Below are 25,580 nucleotides of genomic sequence, written 5' to 3'. Positions count from 1 at the left end.
GGGTCCCTGACTTCCCACAACAGTAATGATAATGATGGATAGACTGTTAGACCTAAATTGCCTGGGAAGAGAAGTGAGGATGCAGTGAATCTGACAGTGAAAAAACACCAGAGGAGTCTGTGGGTTGCACATCTCAGAAGAACTGTGAGGGAGACCTAACCAAGGAAGGGTCACAAAGGACAGCACAGGAATGCTCAGAGTTGAGACTTTAGGCATGATGCAATGAATGGCATCAACATCATCACAGATGTGACCACAGGAATGGGGGCATGAGGCCTACAAGACACACAGTTACCATCTAACCACTGCAACTGTTCTTTCTTCCACTGTGACATTCAATCCGCTTATGAAAAACATCTAATGCTCTTCACTGGCTAAGGTTCTATGGCTAACAACTGTCAAGGAACACTCACCCAGAATTTGGCCAGTGAGTTGCTTCTCCGTAACTGTAGTTGACAAGATCACACTTATGATTTATAACTTCTATCATCTATTAAAAAGATTAAAGAGTCTAGTTTAGGCAACAATTTATAGAAACAGATTAGCCAGTAAAATAAGGGCATATATATAATCCTATAGTTTCTTAGCCAATCATATTCTAATTTATAAGTTACCTCCAGGCATATCACCATATACCTGGACATATAAGTACATAAACACAAAAAGGTAGGAGGAGACACATAATAAAGTAGTCAATGAAAAAAAAAAAGCTAGCATTTCTAGAAAAGAGTGGGGTTAGAGGGGGAGAGTGGTATAGGGAATGGAATGGTCCTTCCTAGGTTAAAAAAATCACTAAAATTAGGGCCGGGTGCGGTGGCTCACGCCTGTAATCCCAGCACTTTGGGAGGCCGAGGCGGGTGGATCACGAAGGCAGGAGATTGAGACCATCCTGGCTAACACCGTGAAACCCCGTCTCTACTAAAAATACAAAAAAAAAAAATTAGCCAAGCGTGGTGGCGGGCGCCTGTAGTCCCAGCTACTCGGGAGGCTGAGGCAGGAAAATGGAGTGAACCCGGGAGGCGGAGCTTGCAGTGAGCCGAGATCGCGCCACTGCACTCCAGTCCAGCCTGGGCGACAGAGCGAGACTCTGTCTCAAAAAAGAAATCACTAAAATTAAATATACTTTCCTACGTTAAAATGACGTACAGAATATTAGCTGAGGTTTTAAATTCCTCTTAGGCTAGAGAAAGCTGGCTAAGAGGTCTTTCAAGTATCTCAAAATTGCTTGTTAGGAGATTTGCTAGAAATGACGAGTATGAAGTAAGTAATTTTTTCACAAAGGTTAGGCCAAATAACTTACCATAATAATATTTAATAAAAATAAAAATAAATTAGTAAATATTTTTGCTTTGTTAAACAAAGTCCTGTATAGTATATATATTTCAACGTATTCTTGGTAAACCAGGAGCACTTATAAACCTAAAAATATCCAAGATCATTAATCATTAATCTTCTGAATCAACAACTCACAAACACTCACAGCTCTTATGAGGCCTGTGCCTGTTTCCATTGTGCTTAGTCTTGTATCACCAATCTTGATGGAAAGAATTTGAGCACCAGGAGCTACCCCATTCCGTTCAGGTTCTTCTGGAAAGTGTCCAGCAGCTATACTAGCTACATGTGTCCCATGAGCTCCTAGAGACATAAAGGTGGGGAAATGACAAAACATTCTCATGGACTGAAAGGTCATTCAATTCAATTTGTACATTATTAATCATGATAAAAAGAATACACATTACTCTGCTACCCTGTTCATGGAGAGCAAAAACTCAAGTCACAAAGGAAAAGTATTTGCAACATATATAGCTGACAAAGAGCTTATATCTGGAATATATAAAAATCTTTCAAATTCACAATAAAAAAAGGGAGAATCCCCCCTTCAAACATTTGAAAAAGCATTTTATAAAAGAAGATATCCAAAGGGCAAATAAACACACGAAAAGATGTTTAATTTCACTCGTCATCTGGGAAACGCAAATTAAGCCACAAAAAGATGCTTCTACATACCTTCTAGAATTGCCAAAATGTTAAAGGCTGACAAAAGCAAGTGTGGATGGAAGTACATACCACAAACTGCTGGCTGAAGTGAAAGCTGAACACTGCCACAGCCTATGAGCCAGCCATAACTACCTCTAGCTACACACAATACAAAAATGTGTGCATACATAACTAAGACACCCGCAAAAACGTTCATGGCAGCACTGTTTATAAGATTCAAAAACTTAAAAACAACCACAATATCCATTAATAGTACATGGTTACACGTATATCAATTCATAGAACTGACAATTATACAGCAATATATATAAACTACTACTATGTACTATGAGATAAAGCTCACAAAAATAAGGCTGAACTAAAGAAGTCACACACAGAAATGTATATTGAAATTTCATATAAATGAAAAAAAGGCCGAACCATCTGAAACTGGCACTATTTTATCATTTCTGATCATAAAAAGAGCAACATCATATGGTCCAAACTAATGTGGCAAAGGAGATCAGGTTAGTAGTTAACTGTAGGAGGTGGGAGGGTAGGTTACTGATTAGGAAGGGGCATGATGGGAGTTTCATTATGTTTTATTTCTTGACCTGAGTTACGGTTACAAAGAAGTGTCCACTTTGTGGTAATTCGAAGAGTTGTACAACTTGTGATTTGTAACTGTTTTTATACATGTTATATATAAAGTAATACTAAAACAAAAAACTAGCCTTTTAGTGAAAAGGTTTCTTAAAAGACATGAATATAGAGAAATACTCCACTACTCTCAGAAAAACAATAATACAAGCACAATGATAAATGACAACTGGCACTGGGCCTTAACGTTTGGGGACTATAGTGTGTTAGAGCTCCGGGGGAAGTAGGCAGGCATCTCTATGTGGCTTTGAATGGGGTCTGCAGCAATGTTGAGTCTCCTCTGCTCTAGCCAGATGCTGTCATGCAAGAAAACATTCACCCAACGTTGCGGATTCTGGCTTTCTTATTTTTTTCCCCAAACAAAATTGGGAAAGCACAATTTTAATGTGATTTTTTTCCAAAATACCTTACACCAGTTAGAATTACTACTATTAAGACTGACCATAGCCAAGTGTTGCTGAGGATACGGAGCACCTGGAATTTTCATACACCACGGTGGAAGTGAAAAGGGTATAGTCCCTTTAGATAACAGCTTGGATGTTTCTTAAAAAGTTAAATGGCCGGGCATGATGGCTCACACCCGTAATCTCAGCACTTTGGGAGTGCAAGGAGGGCGGATCACAAGGTCAGGAGTTTGAGACCAGCCTGGCCAACATGGTGAAACCCTGCCTCTACTAAAAATACAAAAACTAGCCAGATGTGGTGGTACGCGCCTGTAATCCCAGCTACCCAGAAGGCTGAGGCAGCACAATCACTTGAACCTGGGAGGCAAAGGTTGCAGTGAGCCAAGATTGTGCCACCTGCACTCCAGCCTGGGCGACACAGTGAGACTCTGTCTCCAAAAAAAAAAAAAAAAAAAAAAAAAAGAAAAAAAGAAAAGAAAAGAAAAAAGGTAAGTACATATTTACCATATCCAACTAGTTCTCTCAGCTATCAGCCCCAAAATAAATAAAAATATATGTCGACAGATACCAAAACAATCTAAATGTCCATCAATGGGAAGCTGGATAAACAAACTGTGGTGTAGCTATATAAAGAACTATTACTCAGAAATAAAGAGCCAACTTTATAATCATAACATGAATGAATCTCAAAATCATTATGCTGAGTGAAGGAAAGAAAACAGTATTTTTTATTCCACTTCCATAAAATTCTGGAAAGTGTGAAATACTCTGGAGTGACAGAAAACAAATCAGCGGTTTCCTGGGATGTGGGTGGAGAGAGGCTGGATAATAAAGAGAACAAACTTTTGGGGGTAATGAGTATGTTCATTACCTTGATTGTGGTGGTTTCCTGGATATATTTATATATTTACATAAAAGTTTATCAAAGTATATACATGTATGTATGTGACGTTTTTGTACTGAAGCTATACCTCAATGAACTGGGAGGTAGGAGGGGGGCATTAAAGAGTTAAAGTCATTCCACTTCATTCTCCTTTCTCCCCCCACCCAAGGAGGGAGAACCTCCCCCAGAAGTAGCCATCATCCTACTTTGTGCATAATCTTTCCATCTATATATTTAACATTTTCACCATACAAACACACATATCCATAAACACTGCACAGTACTATTAGGCATGTTTTAGAGTTCTACATGTTTTATCATCAATATAATTTATGTATTGGGGTTCATACATATAGCATTTTGATTGCTATATAATACATTCAGCCCTCTGGATCCACAGGTTCCACACCAACTAGATGCAATTTAACCAACCACAGATCAAAAATATAAATATTAAAAAAAATAGTATAACAACTATTTATATAGCACTTACATACTATAAGGTATTAGAAGTCATGTAGAGATGACTGAAAGCATATGGGAGAGCATGTGTGTAGGTTATACACAAACACTACATCATTTTATATCAGGTACTTGAGCATCCAAGGGACATTCTAGAACCAATCCCCCCAGATACCAAAGGATGACTGTATGATAGTAAGAATAACACACAGTTGTTGAAAAAATCTGTTTTTTTGTTAATAGGTATTTAGTTTCCAACTCTTTGGAAATCACACAACGCCATAGTGAGGATTCTTTTATCTGATTCTCTGTACTCATGGGTGAATTTCTCAAGAGTTAAGATTTCGAGGCAACATTGCTGTTCATAAGATAAATTCTACTGATGGATTTTTTTTGAGATGGAGTTTTGCTCTTGTTGCCCAGGCTGGAGTGCAATGGCACAGTCTTGGCTCACTGCAACCTTTGCCCCCCAGGTTCCCCAGGTTCAAACGATTCTCCTGCCTCAGCCTACCAAGTAGCTGGGATTACAGGCATGCACCACCACACCCAGCTGATTCTGTATTTTTAGTAGAGACGGGGTTTCTCCATATTGGTCAGGCTGGTCTCAAACTCCCAGCCTCAGGTGATCCGCCCGCCTCGGTCTCCCAAGGGATTACAGGCCTGAGTCATCGCACCTGGCCTATTGATGGATTTTCTGATGTTGGACCATGCTTATATTCTTGGACTGGATCCTATATGGTTATGACCTTAAAAAACAACATCTTGCAGGTGAATTAAATCACATTTATGATTCTGGACCTAGTCCTTTAGCTGGGATCTCTAGCTTAAAATTCTCTAGAAGGTTGCTGTGGGCTATTACAATGTACCACTTATCACCTCATATATCTATATCTCATTGGTCAGTCTGAAATGGGATACCTCCGCTGGTCACAATGGAGAGCAGGTTTCCATCATCGTATATATTAACGGAGTAATTCAACATCTCAGCTGTGCCAAAAGAGCCATATTCTTGGGCTTCTTTGTAGTTTCTCAATACGGTAGATTTACTCAAGTCCCCATCTTCATTAGAATCAATGCAGGCTCTATTAATTAAAGAGAAACGGAGACAGTAAAATTTATTTTCTTATCTTTTTAAAAATCATGTAATACAGTCTCTCTGCTACTTTACTACATTACTACTTCTACCATAACAAATACAATGACTACCTGGTTTAGGCTGTTTCATAGAGCGGGCAGTAAGGATTAGGTAAGACAGCTTACAGGAACCAGTTCTTAAATCATGCACAAAGTGCTTTAAAAATACTGTCCTTCACAAAACTTTAGGTTGAAAATCACCTGAACTCTTAAGAATTAGAGCTAAAACTTGGCTTAGAGTTTTAGAGCAGTTTAGGATAGTTCAGACACGTGGCCTAGGTCTAATTTCCAGCGGCTGCTTTTAGTAATGGCTTCGAGAATCTAACAGTTTACACAAGTTCTTTGAAACTAGGTGAATTTTACTGAGCTTCAGTCCTATAGTTATAACAGACTTTTATTTATTTCTCACAAAAGCACTTTCTACATTATTTTATGGTTGTCTTCCTTCATGTTTTTTCCATTTTACTAGCATTTTAGTTTTTAAATTACATTCCAAACACTTTAGAAGATAGCCTGATTAAAACAAAATACACCTAACATTCAAAAAGTCATAAATGAAATGAACATCATTAAAAGTTCAATATTATGTTTTTAGCTGTAAGTATGTTTTAGCCGCAAGAACTGTGGTTTTTTTTTTTTTTTTTTTGAGACGGAGTCTCGCTGTGTCTCCCAGGCTGGAGTGCAGTGGCGTGATCTCGGCTCACTGCAAGCTCCGCCTCCCGGGTTCACGCCATTCTCCTGCCTCAGCCTCCCAAGTAGCTGAGACTACAGGCGCCGCCACCACGCCCGGCTAGTTTTTTGTATTTTTAGTAGAGACGGGGTTTCACCATGTTAGCCAGGATAGTCTCGATCTCCCGACCTCGTGATCCACCCGCCTCCGCCTCCCAAAGTGCTGGGATTACAGGCTTGAGCCACCGCGCCCGGCCAAGAACTGTGTTTTAACAAGCTATGCAAGTCAGTCAAAATTGCCAAGTAAATTAATGGAAGCCTATTGGTAGAGCACAGAGAGAAGATTTATCATAAATACTGAAGCATATTTCATTAACAAATTACAACACTTTGGAAAAAACGATTCTTAAAAATTTGTTTTTATGCATGCCCTAATGCGACTGATGTCATTTCAAATAATCCAGAATATACCAACGTATAGGAAACTAAACACTTATGGGGAAAATGAAGCAAACAGCAAACAAGTCACGTATTAAAACAGAATCAGGCTTGAGACTGGTTGGTAAAATGCATGTCGCCAAATCTTCCATATGCTACAGAAAGTAGCACTTGTCTCCAAAATGTATGCAATCGGCCAGCATCCATCCTGGAAGTCATCCATGAAGTCCTCCCTCTGCCCTTCCCCAGCCCATCTAACTGCACAGTCCCATCTCCACAATGTGTCTGCCTATTTCCACTGTCTCTTCCTTACCTCTGTTGCCTGACGAGCTGATGGCCTGCTCTGCCTCTACGTTTGACTCCTGCTTTTTAAAACCTTCCATGTCTTCCAACGGCTCTTAACACTGAAACTCCAGAGCAAGGCCCCTAATAATCATCTGCTCACCTCCCTTACCTCTTGCTCCCATCATATCCTTTGTGGCCACACCAAACTTCTCACAGTTCCTCCAACATCCTCCGGATCTTTCCCCCACCCTTTCTACCTCTCTGCTTAGTTTACTGTGATGATCCTTCAAGTCTCAATTTAAGATGTCATTGCTACTTTTGGGAAATCTTTCTCAATGCTTCCTAGACTGGTTCAGACGTTCCCAACACTTGCTTCCATGGAGTCTAGAGTCCATAGAGTAGCTTCTATAGTGTCAACCTGATACAAAGAAGGTACTCAATAAACATCTGCCACATGATTAAAGAATTAATGAAATCATCATCTTTAACAACATTCTCACAGCAAATACAGTGACACATTCCACAGGTCAGTTTCTTATAACCACCATCATTGGAGTGACTCAACAATACAACCAACACATCAAAACATAAATTACTACTGACTTCCCTAAATAACTCGACAGGAGAACTATGAATGTGGTGCAAGGTTATAAGTTTCTGAAGGTCTAGTTGGCTGAATTCAAGTAGTAGTTAGAATACAGAGAAAGGATACGAAAATGAGGCTCATACACAGAGCAGGGTACATGTAAGCTGGGAGGATGATGAGGAAAGACTTTTGTTTTACGTATTTCTCGACCTTTTTACACATCTCTCAATTTTCTATGGAAAGAAGATAGAGCTTTCATCAAGAAACTAAAGGAAACATGACATAAGCAAGGTCAAAACCCACCGTAAAGAAATCAACTAATAGCTTCTCCTTTATGTAATCCTCTGTAAACACTGCTTCTCTCAACCAGTTTTTGTTCCATTTGGAGTGACAGTGAGTCTGAGGCTCTGCGTCCTGACAGATGCTCAGAGCAGAGTCATCTGAGGCCACCCGTTAAATGCAGAGATATGTGCTTAACAATTAGCAGAAATGTGGAAGAGAGAGCACCCGCTGGACATTCGTCATCAAACAAAACAAAACAAAAAACCCAAAGTACTTAAAAGAACAGTTCACTTTACCTCCCTTCGGAAATGGTTGGCATTTTTGAAATGTGAAATGAGAACATCTGCAGACAGGACTGGATTAACCTTATGTACCCTGGGATCTTCAAGGTTCTCTTCAAAAAATTTTGATCTAACCTGGAGATCAAAGCCCTACAGGATATACTGTATTATGCAAAGAAGTTACATTTTATCTAGTACCACCTGAAAGTATAATTATGCCATATTCATTTATTATAATAAAATGTTCTAAAATGTTATTCTAAGATTTCAGATTTTATTTCATTTAATGTTAGATTAAATTTCATTTCTAACTCAAAAACTCTAAACAAAACCCTTAGAATAGTTATCAACAAACTGCTACAAGTGAGTCACTTATCAAGTACTGTGAAGACCAAGGAAACCCTGTGGAAACACACACTGGCACCCTGAACATCCTGACTCCGGATTCCTTTTCCTAGGACAAAGTCATCTGCAGTGTTTTCAGAACCTAGAGCAAACACTTTAAATGAAAACACCTACTGCCTCACTACTCAATCCCTGCTAGTATTTTAGTATTTCTCTAAGTCCTTTTGTCGTATATACTTTCCTAAATATGTGGTTTTGTATTTAGCATTTTCCTTGAATTTAACCTTGCCTCCTTCCCCACACTAAAACGCACCTAAGGCTTATCACTGAGTGTGACTGTATCATGTTACCCCAGATGGTGGATGTACCAAGGTTTATTATTCTTTATAAAGCCTCTAAAAAATAATTTTTCAAAACGTGCATGCATGTGCACACATCAAAACAACATATGTGAATACACATAAAAGTGCATTAATATTTAATATCATCTAGATTGAAAGTAATGTGCAGCAGCCATTTTATTAACACCATCGTCCCCAAATTGAGCCGAAATTTCTCATTCAACTGAACATTGTATATACCTTTGATTAAAGATGAGTTAGTACCTGCACACGTGGGAGAAGGGTGCATTGTGAAGGTAAACAATTGCGAGAGCAGTGAGGAAGCTGTCATGGCATGATCTGTATCTGCCCCACCCAGTGATGCAATTCTTTGCATATAAGCAGGGACACAGACTACAAGTAATTCTTGACTACAAGTTTAAGAAATAGTCCCTGTTTTTTATTTTGCAGAAATCCTAAAGCACACATATGGCTAAATATGTGTATTAACATGTCTTCCTGTTTTCATGCAGATAGTAACTCAAGAAGGCAGACTAACCAACTCCAAGAAGCACTATGCAGTATATAAGGCACTAAAAAAGAAACTGAAAAACGTACATGATAGGTAACTTGGTATAAATCACATTATTATTATTATTTTTCAGTTTTAGTACTAGAAACAGCAGCAGCAATAATAGCATACACTGATTGCTTACTATATCTAGAAACATCAAATTTAGTTTTCTCAAAGCCCTGTAAGTACCACTATCTCAAGTAACAAATGAGAAAACATTTACAAAAATACAGATGGCCAACATACTAATAAATTATTAATGAAATAGGTTTCTTTAAATCAGATAAAATTCAGGTTTAGTGTCAAAAATCATAACTAGAAGTTCAAGGGGCTTGTCCAAAACGACCCAGATTTGGCCCTCAAATGATTCTGCTGAGTGATACTGTCACGAATAAACCAAAATTTTGTGCAGCTCTGAGCACTTAATGTTCTTCAGAGTAGATAAGAAAACATTTGTAAATGAAGATCTATAAAATACATCAAGTTTACCTCCAGACTTCACCATCATGCCACACCAAGCAGTCATATACAGGGCCAGGATCGCTGTATTTCTTCTCGAAAGAATTCAGCAATTCCACTTGACTTTGAAGCTCCTCCTTGATGAGTTTATTTGCCTAGTCAATTGGAAAACTGATTAACATTAGTACATTCTGTACTTCTGAAAGTTGTATTAACATACAACAAAAGATACAATGTTAATCAATAGTAAATTTATTTTACCCTGAAAAAATGTAAGAAAATTTTGTTCTATCTATGCAACTTGTCATTCAATTCAATGAAGCAGATATCCATTCATACAGTAAAGATCTAAACAACAGTTATTTTACTCAATCTCATTTACTCACTCACTAGGCCTGCTTTGGGAACTACATTGTGCTACATGTTGGTGATTCCCTTTAGCCAAGATATGCTTGTTACGTATTTCTCATCTAACTCATTTCCAAAAGCAACTCTAAAACTGCTACAAAATAGGTTATCTATTGACTTTCAGATTTTTATATCAGGACCTTTTCTATCTCAAATTTATTTTCTTAAGAATCCAAATAAATAATAAAACCCATGAATCATCTTATCTCTTTTAGAAACTGCTATGTTAAAAAGAAACACTTAATGGGGTAAGTGAAACCTTATTTTAGCTCTGTGGTCATTAATAAAACCAAGTACTTTACATTCGATAATGTACAAACTAGACAACAACTGGCACTAGCATGTGTTACCTCTCCAAAACATTTCTCTAACCTAGAGTATATATAAAAAATAAGTTAGGTACTCAAATAATTAGGGAAATGACTGGTTTAAACAGAAATAAGCTGGGAGATAGAAAGGCATATAAATACTGATATTAAGACGAATAATATCTCTAGACTCACTATGTTACTATATTAAGATCCAGCAGGGGTTGACAAATCATGGTGCATGGGCCAAATCCAGCCTGTGACAAAGTTGTGTAAATGAAGCTTTACTGGAACATGGCCTTCCTGGTTCAGTTACATATTGCCTATGTTTTCATGATATAAGGGGAGTGTTGCGTAGTCATAAGAGAGTACTAAAAATATTTACTATTTGGCAATTTATAGAAAAAGGTAGCAGTCTTTGATCAAGAGCACCTAATATTGCTTAAAATCAATCTGCCTTCTATAAATAGCATGGTGTGAGTATTAACCTAGAGGGAAGAAATATGGATTCAATTCAGAAACTTAGCTGTGCAATCCTGAGCAAGTTATTTGTCCTTATGATAATCTGAGGCTGTCACATCAGAAACTAGTAGGATAGCAAATTATCTTGGCCAATGATTACTAAATTCCACGCAAATCACAATCATGTAAAACCTACCACAAATATCGATGCTATTTCTCATCCCACATAGTAAATCAGAATTATCAGGGGATAAAGCCCAGAAATCTTAATTACTTTTAAAATAATTCAGGTGATTTAGAAATAATCAGTTCATCAGTATCAGTTCCATAAATCAGTATATGGGAACCAAGGACTACACCCTCTCATGTTTTGAAACAAGGACCATGAGGTCTAACATATTAACTGAAAAATGAAGTATTCTGAAATCCCTTTTTAGAAAAGTGACAATAATACATATAATTAGAGAATACATAGGCCAGGCACGGTGGCTCACGCCTGCAATCCCAGCACTTTGGGAGGCCAAAGTGGGCAGATCACGAGGTCAGGAGTTCAAGACCAGCCTGGCCAACATGGTAAAACCTCGTCTCGACTAAAAATGCAAAAAAAAAACCAAACAAACAAACAAACAAAAATTAGTTGAGTGTGGTGGCACATGCCTGTAATCCCAGCTACTTGGGAGGCTGAGGCAGGAGAATAGCTTGAACCTGGAAGGTGGAGGTTGCAATGAGCCGAGATCACACCACTGCACTCTAGCCTGGGACAGAGCGAGACTCCATTTCAAAAAAAAAAAAAAAAAGAAAAAAAACCAACAAAACATACTATATAGTTCCATTTTACACAAATCAAAGTAGGCAAAATCATCTGCAGTGTTAGAAGTCAAGGCGGTGGTTGTCTTTGGGAAGAGAAAGGGAGCAGTGATGAGGAAGGGGCACAAGAGAAATTCCCAGGTGCAACTTTCATGGGAGAATTCATAACTAAACACAATTTTTGTACTTTTACCCTATATGTATTATATGTTAAGTTTTAAAAATTCATACACATGTACATTGACTTGAGGATAAAGGAAAAATTAGTAAAATTAACTAACTTAAAAGAAAATTTGTGAAAAAAGAAAACTTGTGAAAAACAGTCTATTAGTTCTCTAAAAACTCTATGGGAATATGGTTCTAGGATAATGTTTAAATGAAATCGACTAGCACCAACTTGAGAAGACCCGTTGTTGGCAACATCAAATTCTTCCTGTTTCCTACAGGCTTCTGCAAGGGCCACTCTGTGAACAGGGTCCCAGATCTTTTCCTTCCGTTCTTTCTGCAAAGAGAGAAAAATTGTTATAATTAGGCTGACAAATGCTCAGGTAAACCTAGACAGGCATTTGTATGTGAACTTTGTTGTTACAGCTGTGGTGCTACACAATTCTCATAGAGAGGTTTTAAAAAATCATTTCTGGCTGGGCGTGGTGGCTCACGCCTGTAATCCCAACAATTTGGAAGGCTGAGGTGGGCGGATCACCTGAGGTCAGGAGTTCGAGACTAGCCTGGCCAACTTGGTGAAACCTCGTCTCTACTAAAAATACAAAAATTAGCTGGGTGGGGTGGCAGGTGCCTGTAATCCCAGCTACTTGGGAGGCTAAGGCACGAGAATAGCTTGAACTCAGGAGACGAAGGCTGCAGTGAGCTGAGATTGAGCCACTGTACTCCAGCCTGGGCAACAGAGTGAGACTCTGTCTCAAAAAGAAAAAAAAATCATTTCTAATGAAGAGGATAAAGCCATGGATCACTTATTAAAAACTGGTTAGTCAATTCATTGCACCTACGGTTTAAGAGAAGTTTACCAAGACATATCCAGATGTATTGTTATGTGTCATATTCCCCAATTTAAAACCTTCTCTTCTCCAGGAATACCTAGTACTACCTCAGAAAACTGACTGAATTCCCAGTCATTAAAAGGAAGAAAATGTTGTATTCTGGGCCCATACAAAATTGGGAAATGCCATAAGCCTAGCAGAGGACTAGATTAAGACTACAGCTGCACTTTGACAGATAATGCAGGCTTCCTCAATTTCCTCCCTCTCTATTTTTTTTCCATCCTCTTTGACTTGATAGGGTTCTGTATTACTGAAATTGGTTTTAACCTTATCTCCAGTGTCTTTAACTCATGGTATCTCCCCACACAGCTAAAGGAACAGTCCACGTTACTTTAACAACACTATATTTGCATATTAAATTATATCCTATCAACACAGCTGATTAAATTTAATAAACTGTATAAAATGCAGTCATGCAATGGTTCACACCTGTAGTCCCAGCACTTTGGGAGAATGAGGCAGGGGGATCACTTGAGCCCAGGAGTTCGAGACTAGCCTGGGCAACATGGTGAAACCCCATCTCTACAAAAAATACAAAAATTAGATGGGTGTGGTGGTGTGTGCCTGTAGTCCCAACTACATGGGAGCATTGCCCAGGAGGTTGAGGCAGTTATTAGCTGTGATCATGTCACTGCATTCCAGCCCGAAATTTTAAAATAACATATTATGCAATAAAAGTTATATGCATTATTCTTGTTTATTTTGCAGAATGATGAGAAACTGACAAATAAGGTAATCTGAGTAACTTCTTACGCTTCACAGGCCCTTGGGGAAATAACACTACAGAGGCAAGGGCCCATACATCTTATTCATCAGGCTCACTTCCCAAGATTATACCTTATCTTACAGCTGCAACCCTGGACTTGTATTAGGTACTTGTATTAGCTACTTGTACCAGCATTCTCAACACAGTAGTCACTAGCCACATGACACTATTTAAACTTAAATTTTAAAATATGACATAAGATAAAATTTCAATTCCTCAGTCACACTAGACATATTTCAAATTCTCAATAGCTACACAGCTAGTGACTACCATAATGGTCAGAGCAGAAACTGAACATTTCAAACATTTCCATTATCACAGAAAGTTTACTGAACTGTTTTAAAGCAGGCTCTTTATCATTCTGCTTACCACTCTTATTTTTCTAACGGCACACTGGTGCTTCTTACACTTCAGCAGTTTTAGGTCTGATTAACACTTACCTTAATACTAAATGATGACTAAGTGGGAGCAAGAAGGCTAGTTAAACAGGGGACGGACATTATCACAGAAACTACAGGAACAGAAACGAAAAGGTGGTCTGGACTTTGAATTCACTGTCTTTAGCCTTTTTCAAGTAAAAAAGTCCTTCAAAAATCCAGCGAAAGCTATATCCCATCTCCCAGAAAAAAACACAAAAATCTGAATAAAATTTCAGTGTATTCACAGATTCCCTAAGCTTATCCATGTACTCAAGATTAAGAATCACGACTTTACATGGATGACATTCCATTGAGCAGAATCTTTAAGCAGTCATTGTTTGAAAGCCACCAATCCCCCAAAAAACTAAGAGTTAATAAGATTTTATGAAATATTTCTTCAGTAGGAATAAAATCTGAGGAAGAAGACAAGTCAGAAGAATATAAGTCATTGGTACCAGATTGTACATTACCTGTATCCTTTCCTTGAGAGCCTTAGGATAGAAGTCATAGCCATTTTTTATGCCAATATGATATTTGCCTGAGGGATTTGTCCAGCTTGCAGGAATCTACAGAAAAAAAAAAAAAAAAAGGGTAACCTGTTCATTCACTAAATGCTTTCCAATTCCAATGATACACTACTGAGCAAAAAAGTATATTACTTCTACTCTAACAAGCTTAAATTGGATAAGGATGCTCATGTATGACAACAATGTGTTTAATACTCTTAAGTAGTTAATGTCTTTATCACTTTTTTTCTTGTCCATAAATAATTCAACTAGAATAATACCTTTCATTTATACAATGTTTCGTAAAAAGTGCTTTCAACATACACTGTCTCAATAAACCATTAAAATCTGGTAATAATCTTTTAAACTATCTCAAAGTATTTTAAAACACTTTAAACTTTTAGTAGAGCAATGCACACAGTATGCTTAGTTTACAAATAGAGAAAGCAAAGCAGCAGAGAAATCAAATCACTTGCCCGAACAACAGGAAAGTTGAAAACTGGAACCTAGTTCTATCATGGAAATCAAAAATTCTGTATAAAGGATATGGGATTTAAAGTCAGATAAATCTGGCTCTGAATCCAAACTCTATCACTAACTAGAAGGAACCCACAGGCTTCTACTTCGTTATCTGTAAAAAGAAGAAAATCTCTACCTTATTCTTGTGAACAACAAAGTGAACTGAGCGTCAACCAACATGAATCATCAATCAAGAAAATGTAGGGAATTTATACTCTTTGCAATCATGGAACCGTGGTCATCAAAACCAGCTTTTAAATATGTATAAATGACAAGGTTGAAACACGCAGAGCTGGTAGCCTCATCAATCCTCAGTTGTGCAGTATCTTTAACTCATCCCCATGTCCTTCATCCAATTACTTCCCAGGCAGAAAACTTTTGGATGAAATTTCCTCACAACTAAATAGAGGAAAACAATCATTCACAGAGCTTCAAGGAGCTATTAATACTACGTAGTGACCTTTTGAAGGCCTATGTGCTATTAATCACTTCCAAATCAACTGGATGTCTGCAGAATGTATAATTTCAAACATGTTGGCATACAAGCTAGCACTTTTCACTCAAAACTTAACCTTCTTTAGAGAATAGGAATTCTGAACTTTAACGTTTTTGGAACAGCCCATGGCAAAACAGTAAGCACTGCAACAACAAAATGGGAAGGAGTCATTAGCTTTTAAATTCAGAGTATTTATTCACCCGTGTCCCCTACACAGGTGGCTTTGTAACCCTCAGCAAGCAGCAACTTCTTTGTACAAAGACATTACAGAAAATCATGAAATGCCAAAAGATTAAATGAAGTAACTAATTAAAATAACTGCAAAATAGAAAGGCGTTAAGTTATATAGAATCACACAATAAAAACAATCCAACAGAATTTATATTTAAATATAAATGAGATCCAAGTCTGCACGGTTCATGGAAACAGATACTTCTCAAATCACAACTATGTATTTTTCCTTACCACGAAGACAGACTAGTTACAAAAAGTACACCAAAAAAAATCATATAAAAGTTATAATCAGGGCTATCTAACTTTAGGCGAGTAAGAGTAAAGCTAACTTTATGAGGCAATTATGAAATTTTATTTTGCATATTTGAGTATTCTACATAAAGTTATTTTTATTTCTAAGAATAAAATCTTTACATTTGACCATTTTAAGTTGGTATCTTAAAAATAGTTCTAATTACACAGTAACTACAATGTATTAAGACTGATTTTCATATGATACAAGTAATCTTTTTAATTACCAATTACACCTCATTTCTCTGACTCTCTTAAAGAGAGGATGCCTAACAAATCGAACATTTTTCTTAATGGGCCAAGTGTCACCTGAGTGTTAGGGCACCATGTGGTGAAGTCCTCTTAGAAGCTTTTTTTGCTTCCAAATGATTTCAGTCTTGCCAGCCTCATCACACAGGCCAGGGCACATGCACACTGTTTCCTTTGGCTGTCACTGCATCTAAGTACCATGCTGAATCTGGCCAAGTCATTCAATATACCTGGATTTATCTTTATTTATTTAAAAAAAAAACAAACCAAAAACATTTAAGACTAAGTGTTGATTTTTAAAATGACTTCCAGTTAAATGTGGTAAAAATGAAAAAAATTCCAAAATGCTACTAAAATTAGAATAAAGGTGGGGGAAGCATCCAAAACCAAAGGGACAAAGAGAATATGAAAGAGACTTTAGAAGCTCACCACATTTTGAAGGGTGCCAACTGAAAAGAAGGCACTAAAAATTAGAGTGAAAATTGTGGAATACATGGTGCTGGGTGAAAATTGTGGAATACATGATGCTGGGACAACTGGGTCTTCTTACAGAAAAAAGTAAACAGAACTCTTCAAATTAAGCATATAAAATCAATTCCAGGTGAATTCTAGAACAAACGAGAAAAGCTGTGAAACTTCTTAGAAATATAGGAGAATATCTCTATGATCATGGGGTCAGAAAACACTTGTTATACACTGCTAGTGGAAATGTCTTTTTGTAATTTTTTTGAGAAGGAGTCTTGCTCTGTCGCTCAGGCTGGTGTGCAGTGGTGCCATGTTGGCTCACTGCAACCTCTGCCTCCCAAGCTCAAGTGATTCTCCTGTCTCAGCCTCCCTAGTAGCTGGGATTACAGGCGCGCACCACCCTGCCTGGCTAATTTTTGTATTTTTAGTAGAGAGGGGGTTTCGCCATGTTGGTCTGGCTGGTCTTGAACTGCCGACCTCAGGTGATCCACCTGCCTTGGCCTCCCAAAGCGCTGGGATTACAGGCGTTAGCCACTGCGCCCGGCCTGGAAATGTCTTTCAGTACAAACACTTGGTCAAGGAGATGTCCTGTCCAATTAAAAAACACACAGTTGGAAAAACTGTTTGGCATGACCTAGTGACATATCTCCATGATTCAGCAATTCTACTCCTAAGAACACATCCTGGAGACATCCACACACATGTGCACAGGATACACACACATCACAGCAGAATGGATAGAATGTGGTAGGTACAAACCATGGCATATTGCACAGCAATGAAACTGATAAATCATTGCTGCCCGTGACAACACGGGCAAGTCTTACGAAACTGAAATCTCACAACACCAAGGGAAAAACGATGTATGACGAAATTTTATGAATGAAATGAGACTGTTCATGTAAAGTTCAAAACTGAACAATATATTTTATGTAGCCACACAGATGTGGTAAAACTACACACAAAAAAGCAAAGGAATGATTATCACAAAAGTTGAAATAGGCTGTGCTGTAGGAGGATGCAGGAAGTTTCTGATGTACGGCAATACTCTTTATCTTGATCTGGGTGGGTACCATGGTGTTAGCTATACTATTCATAAAACTGTATATATGTGTTTTATGTACTTTATGTATGTATATTTTATAGTAAAAGGTTTTAAAGTTATATTCCCCTTTCGTACTTTCATCTGCTCATGGGAATACCATAGGCCATAAGTAGCTTACCATTGGTTTCTCAAGGAGGCCTAGGAATGTCATTCTCAGAGAATGAGGTTACTGAAGTGTTCAAAGCACGTAACAGTTATCTTAAACTGACAGAAAAATAAAAAGTCTGTTAGCAGTTTACGGGCTATGTGAAAAAAATAGACTATAAACATTCAATTCATTTCAAAGCATGATGGCTGCGTGCGAAGGCTTACGTCTGTAATCCCAGCACTTTGGGAGGCCGAAGCGGGTGGATCACCTGATGTCAGGAGTTCGAGACCAGCTTGGCCAAGATGGTGAAACCCCACCTCTACTAAAAATACAAAAAATTAGCCGGGCTTGGTGGCGGGCGCCGATAATCCCAGCTACTTGGGAGGCTGAGGAAGGAAAATTGCTGGAACCCAGGAGACGGAGGTTGAAGTGAGCTGAGATTACGACACTGCCCTCCAGCCTGGACGACAGAGCGAGACTGTCTTAAATAAATAAATAAATAAATGCATGACTATATCAAAGAAACCTGAAGACTTCATTGTGCTGCTTTCTAAAAACTGTGTACCAAAGAGTTGCAGAGATGCAAGTAGAATCCCAGTGATTAATAATTTTTCCTTTTATTGATTACTGCAAAATATCTAAACACCTGCACATCTCTGAAAAAAATTAAACTGAACATGTGTGTGAGTACACTTTATGGATGGATGGAGAACAGAGTTCTAAGAAGACTGGTGGAAAATTTGTGTAAGAACACTCCCATTGCCTCATCTCACATCCCGCCCAAACTTCACCAACCAAGCAATCTCCGGAGCTGAACCGGAGAAAAGCTGATACGTCAACTTTGTCAACACAGCAAAGAAGAGGTGATATGTCTTGGCTGTGTGTCTCTACCCAAATCTCATGTGGAATTATAATCCCTTCCTGTCAGGGGAGGGACGTGCTGGGAGGTGACTGGATCATTGGGGTGGGTTTCCCCCCGCTGTTCTTATGGTGATGAGTTCTTAGGAGATCTAATGGTTTAAAAATGCATGGGGGTCAGGCACGGTGGCTGACGCTTGTAATCCCAGCACTTTGGGAGGCTGAGGCAGGTGGATCACCTGAGGTCAGGGGTTTGAGACCAGCTTGGCCAACATGGTGAAACCCTGTCTCTACTAAAAATACAAAAATTAGCCGGGCGTGGTGGCAGGCGCCTATAATCCCAACTACTTGGGAGGCTGAGGCAGGAGAACTACTTGAACCTGGGAGGCGGAGGTTGCAGTGAGTCAAGATCATGCCATTGCACTCCAGTCTGGGTAACAAGAGCAAAACTCCATCTCAAAAAAAGAAAAGAAAAATAAATAAATAAATAAATGCATGGCACTTCTCCCTTTGCTGGCTCTCTCTCCTACTCAATCATGATGAGAAAACACATCTTGTTTCCCCTTCACCTTCCACCATGATTGCAAGTTTCCTGGGACTCCCAAGTCATGCTTCCTGTTAAGCCTGTAGGACTGTGAGTCAATTAAACCTCTTTTCTTCATAAATTCCTCAGTCTCAGGTAGTTCTTCATAGCAGTGTGAAAAGGAACTAATACAAGATGGATGAGACATAAAAATGAGTCTGCATGACATCACTCCAGACCCCTTGCATGGTGTGGCTACCTGAATATCTACGGCCAGACTTCTTGCTCATTCCTCTCCTAAACCCCAGGTCAAATGAGCTAAGGACTTCTTTAAGGTAACAGGGCATCCCAGTGGAAAAAATACAGTGTATACTGATATTACGAAGGTCCCCCTAAATGTTATCATTACCCTACAGTGAAACCCACCAAAAGACCCCACACAAGCAGAGGAGCTTCGAATCACTTTTTCTTGTACCTTGCTAAAATAAGACAGCCAGGAATGATTAGACACCTAAACAAAATATCTAATGTAAAAAGCAGAGAACAAGGAAAAGGAGGAGGCAGAGAAGGAGGAAGGAGAGGGTGAAGAAAAAGGGAGAAAGAAGAGAAAGCAGAATAAGAGACTAAGAAAGGAGAACAGGAGGAAGTGGAGGGAAGAAACAATGAAATAGAAATAAGTTAAAATTTTATCTCAGAGATAAAATGTTGCATACATGATACAAAAATATGCTCCCAGTGAACATGAAGGGGCTTTTGCAATTAAAAATAGGCAAAATTTAAAAAAATTCACACAAGGGTTACAATGTTGAGAAAATGCTGGAAATCTCTCAGGAAGGAAAAAGATAAAGGCAGTGAAGAAAAGGAGGGTGGAAAAGAATTTAAAAACTGGAGGATCGGCCGGGCGCGGTGGCTCAAGCCTGTAATCCCAGCACTTTGGGAGGACGAGGCGGGTGGATCACGAGGTCAGGAGATCGACACCATCCTGGCTAACATGGTGAAACCCCGTCTCTACTAAAAATACAAAAAACTAGCCGGGCGTGGTGGCGGGCGCCTGTAGTCCCAGCTACTCGGAGGCTGAGGCAGGAGAATGGCGTGAACCTGGGAGGCGGAGCTTGCAGTGAGCCGAGATCGCGCCACTGCACTCCAGCCTGGGTGACACAGCGCGAGACTCCGTCTCAAAAAAAAAACACAAAAAACTGGAGGACCAAGTCAAGAGGTCCAATGTGCAATTAACCAAAAACAGCAAAACAATGGAGAGGAAGTTACCTATGAGAAAATGCAAAAAAATGTCTTGGAAATAAAGGACCTGAGAATTAAACTCTCTTCTTCCACATATTAATTCTACAAATAAAGACTAAGACTAGAAAAAAAAAATCAAGAAATAAAAACTATTAGCATGTTATTTTAAACTGAAGAGAATTTAATGTATCAATGCACTGCTGAAGTAGAAAACAGTAGGGGAGAGGTGTTACGGGGATTTAACTCTTTTTGTTAGAAGCCTTGTAAAAATATTTGTCTTTTTAAACTATTAAGACATACTGAACACAATTAAAAATTAAGTGTAAAAACCCACAATGAAGGGCTGAGAATACTTAATAGTAGAGCTAAAGAAATATGTCTCCAAGCTGAGAAAAGACAAACCTTATAATTTTTTTGACTTTATATAGATATCAATATTTATGATACATATATAATTCTACCTTTGAACACTAGTGATATTGTTAGTTCATGTGGTTTATCTAAAGCAGGGATTACTACAGCTATTTAAAAACAAATGAGACCACGCATGGTGGCTCATGCTTATAATACCAGCACTTTGGGAGGCTGAGGCAGGTGGATCACTTGAGGTCAGGAGTTTGAGACGAGCCTGGCCAACATGGCAAAACTCCATCTCTACTAAAAATATCAAAAAAAAAAAAAAAATTGGCCAAGTGTCGTGGCACATGCCTGTAATCCCAGCTACTCGGGAGGCTGAGGCAGAAGAATCACTTGAATACAGGAAGCAGAGGTTGAGATGAGCCGAGATTGCACCACTGTATTCAGCCTGGGCGACAGAGTAAGACTCCATCTCAAAATTAATATAAATAAATAAATAAATAACTGAGTAATAATTTTATATGGTTCTAAGCCTGCAGGACTTACTGGGAATTCTCTCTAGTTTCCCAGAGTGCCATAACTCACAAGAATCCCAAGTTTCCCTTTGAAACATATTCTAACAATAAGGTTCACTTGGTGGAAGACGGGCCAAACTCTAGAGCAATTCAGATGGCTGAGCATTTGTAATCCGAAAATCTGAAATGCTCCATTTAAGTGTAATGTTGGCACTCAGAAAGTTCTGGATTTTGCAGCATTTCGGATTTTGGATTAGGGAGGCCCAACTGGTATATACAATGCAAATATTCCAAAATCTGAAACCTAAAACACTTCCGGTCCCAAGTGTTTCAGATAAGGGATTCTCAACCGGCAACATAAACTGGATGACTCTGACAATTGAAACTTTTTCATAGTTCCAGCGGCTGGAAGCTCAGCATCAGGGTGCCAGCATGGTTGAGGGCAGGTGAAAACCCTCTTCCTGGCTTACAGAGGCCACCTTCTTGCTGTGTCCTCATATGCCCTAGAAACAGCCTGCTCTACAGAGAGCTCTCTGGTGTCTCTTCTTACAAGGGTACTAATCCTATCCTGAGGGGACACATACTCATAACCTCATCTAACCCTAAATACCTCCCAAAGGCCCAGCCTCCAAATACCATCACACTAAGGGATAGGGCTTCAATGTATGAATTTTGGCAGGGGGTAGGGACCCACATAATCAGTTCATAACACATGGAAAAGGAAGTATAACCTGGATTATTAATGGCTGCCATCTGCCCATGACAGCCAGATTTCTAAGAAGAACCAAGTCCCTCCACTAAGTGAAGGCAGGACCTAATGAGATGTCACTCCCATGATTACATTATGGTATGTATAGAAGGTGAAGGGATTTTGCAGATGTAATTAAGGACTCTGAGCAAAGCAAAAGGGAGATGATTCTCAGTGGGCCTGAACTAATCAGGTGAGTTCTTTAAAAGAAAGACTGGAGTCATCACCAAGGTCAGAGATTCTCTTACTGTCCTTGAAGAAGCAAGCTATCACGAGTTTTACAGTTGCAATGAAATGAATTTTTCCAACAATCATGTAAACTTGGAAAAGAAGCCTGAGCCTCAGCAGAGCCTTTAACCTTGACTGCAGTCTTGTGAGACCCTGAGCAGAGATCCACAAAAAGCCATGCCTGGACTCCTATCCCATGGAATCAGGGATATAATAAATACAGAAATACACAAGGTTTTAGGCTGCTAAGTCTATGGTACTTTATTACACGGCACAGACAACCAATATGCTGCCACAAAAAGTTTATTTGAAAGACAAGGCCTAAGTACAATTCAGATAGATGGTAAAAGGTGGGAAAAGCTAACTAAATAATCATAATTTTATATTCCAAACTAATTCTGCTTATTGCTTTAAATGATAGAGTACAGGATCACAAATTATTGCCATCCTTCATGTTCCTTAGCTCATGAGCCGCTCTGTGCTTGTTTTATACTTATTTTTCATGTTTAGCTTACCCAGGCCTTTCTACCAAGGACATAGAATAAGACAAAGCTGGTAGGCCAGGCACCATGGCTCACGCCTATAACCCCAGCACTTTCAGAGGCTGAGGCAGGCGGATCACAAGGTCTAGAATTCGAGACCAGCCTGGCCAGAATGGCGAAACCCTATCTCTACTAATAATACAAAAATTAGCTGGATGTGGTGTAATCCCAGCTATCTGAGAGGCTGAGGCAGGAGAACTGCTTGAACCCGGGAGGTGGAGGTTGCAGTGAGCCAAGATAGAACCACTGCACTCTAGCCTGAGCAACACAGCAAGACTCTGTCTCGAAAAAAAGAAGTTTAAAAAAAAAAAAACAAAAAAGACAAAGCCGGCCATTTAAGTTAACAGCTACTATAGCCTAAGTATTTCTTCAAGTTCACTGGGAATACTATGAAGGGACAATAAAAGATGAAGGCAAAGCTATGATGTGGTTACTTTCTCTACCTTTATATTCAAAACAAAATTTGGCAACCTCATTGAAAAATACAGCCCAATTCTAAGCACCTCATCAAACAACAAAATAATGGCTTCTTCTAAGGCAGCCCCAATGACTCACTTCTTGTGAAACCCCTTCCCCTTCAGTGTGTGCTGGATTTCTCAACTCACTTCCAATAAGCTGAATATAGTCAAGTGACGGGTGGTCCCTTCCAAGATCACTTTTACAAAAAGTCTGTGGCTTTCATTGTGGGGACTCTCTCGGCTCACTTCCCCAGGGAAGGTGCTGCCAGGTATTGTAGCACTGTGGAGAGGCCCAATGGCAAGAAGACAAGGCCTGCCAGTGACCCTCCAGGCTTGGAAACAAACTTCCCCTCCTCTCCCAAGCTGAGCCTCCAGCTGAAGTCACAGCCATGGCTAACCGTTTGCAACCTCCAAGGCGATTCTGAACTACAGGAACCCCATTAAGCCACACCCAGATTCCTCACTCACAGAAACTCCAAGGTAATAAATATTAGTCATTTTAAACCAGGAGGTTTTGAGGTAATCTGTTATGTGGCAATGGATAACTAATACCCCATCACTAAATGTAAGGTAAAAACATTAGATGCTTTGAGGCAAGAGTAAAAAAAAAAAATTCAAAAAGAAGACAAAAGCTCTGACCTTAAGCACTCTTCCTGAAAGGCCAACAATTTCACCATCCTTCGGCTCTACTTCCGTAGCAGTATTCACATCGCCACTTCCTGTTGTATCAATGATATCAACAATTTTTGGTTTTCCATCAGTTGTAACCTGAAAATTAAGAAAATTAAAATATGAATGGTAGATTTTAGGTTTTTATTCCTAAAGAAAACAATGCAAACCCACGCATATATGTGTGTGTGTATATACAAAATCTGCATTCACTTAAAAAAGAGAACTGAATTGTTTTAAGCCAAAAGCCTGGACATATACTAGTAAGAAAATTTAATTGTGGAAACACTACAGAATCCTTCAAGTGGTTTCATATATTCAGTTAACAAATATTTACTGAGCATGTACTATAGGCGACACCCTATTTTAGGTGCTAGGGATATGGCAGTGATCCATACGCAAAAATCTCTGATGATCTTATAGTGAGGAAGCAGTTCAGTTAATAACAAAGTAAAATAAAGAACATGTCAGATGTGCTATCACACTGGGTATTAGGGAAAAAAATAAAAAGAACACGTCAGATGGTGAGAATTAACTACACAGAAAAATTAAGCAGGGAAGGGAGATGGGTGGTGTGGAGTTTTCAATGTAAGTTTGACTGGTCAAGGAAGATCTTACAGAGACGGTAACATTTGAGAAAAGATCTGAAGATGGTGAGCTGTGGGTTGGACAAGTATAGAGCTTTAGGGGGAAAAATGTTTTAAATGGCACCATTATTGGATGCCACACTAGCACCTCAAACACAATGAAGTTCAAGCTTAACATGCCCCCCCCAACCTGATTTTCTCCAGGCTTTGCCATCCCAGGAATCCCCACACCCAGCTGTTCACCCCGGAAATTTAACAATCCTCCTCTGATACTTTACTTCAGTTGACTCCTCACAGTGAAGCTAACAGGAAATCCTGTTAATTCTTTGTCTAGAGGATAGCTCAAATCCATCGCATTTTCACTACCACTATCTTAACACTCCAAACCACCACCATCTCTTGCCTCCATGAGGTGAATCACCTCCTAAGCGGTCCCTCGGTTTCCACTCTTGGCTCCACCAAAAGTAACACAGGCTGAGTCCCTAACCTGAAAATTCCAAATGCTCCAAAATCAACATGAAGCTCAAAGGACATGTTCATTGGAGCCTTTCGAATTTGCGATACTCAACCTGTATTAAAACAAGCTGTATTTTATCGGTCCTCTCCTTTAAGCCCATCGATGTATTCACGGAGCCCTCAGAATACTTGCATAAAAAGCCTCGCACCATCTGATCCCTGCCAACCCGTTACTCAGGAGTCTAACCACACCAACCTCCTTTCAATTCCTGAAACATGCCAAACTTTTTCCTGCCTCATGACTTTTTAAAACAGGTTCCTTCTGCCTAGAATACTTTATCTCTTCAGTCATTCCACAGGACTCTATCCTCTCAGTTTTCTATTAAAGTCCCTCCTGCAGAAAGGCCTCCTCGATGACCTCCTTTAGGTGGCTGCCATCCTAAACTTGATTATTCTTTCT

The 25,580-nt window shown here is 39.1% G+C and overlaps 1 protein-coding gene across 10 annotated transcripts in view; it reads right to left on the bottom strand.

The window, feature by feature from the left end:
• Positions 1 to 25,580, bottom strand: part of TPP2 (tripeptidyl peptidase 2) — an 83,836-nt gene that overhangs the window by 51,849 nt on the left and 6,407 nt on the right. For all 10 annotated transcript variants that reach the window (XR_012426490.1, XR_010582659.1, XR_012426489.1 and 7 more), the window contains exons 2-8: positions 24,048 to 24,176; positions 14,458 to 14,553; positions 12,142 to 12,246; positions 9,790 to 9,914; positions 5,305 to 5,468; positions 1,481 to 1,635; positions 414 to 490 (exon numbers count right to left, since the gene is read on the bottom strand). Coding sequence is in view for 7 of the 10 variants with exons in the window: in XM_005586189.4 (XP_005586246.1) it covers positions 414 to 490; positions 1,481 to 1,635; positions 5,305 to 5,468; positions 9,790 to 9,914; positions 12,142 to 12,246; positions 14,458 to 14,553; positions 24,048 to 24,176 (851 nt within the window). In the remaining 3 variants the exon portion in view is untranslated. The remainder of the gene's footprint in view (positions 1 to 413; positions 491 to 1,480; positions 1,636 to 5,304; positions 5,469 to 9,789; positions 9,915 to 12,141; positions 12,247 to 14,457; positions 14,554 to 24,047; positions 24,177 to 25,580) is intronic.

Source organism: Macaca fascicularis, chromosome 17 (genome assembly GCF_037993035.2).
Source record: "Macaca fascicularis isolate 582-1 chromosome 17, T2T-MFA8v1.1".
In the NCBI taxonomy this organism is placed as follows: Eukaryota; Metazoa; Chordata; class Mammalia; order Primates; family Cercopithecidae; genus Macaca; species Macaca fascicularis.
This window is presented reverse-complemented; position numbering and strand designations above follow the sequence as displayed.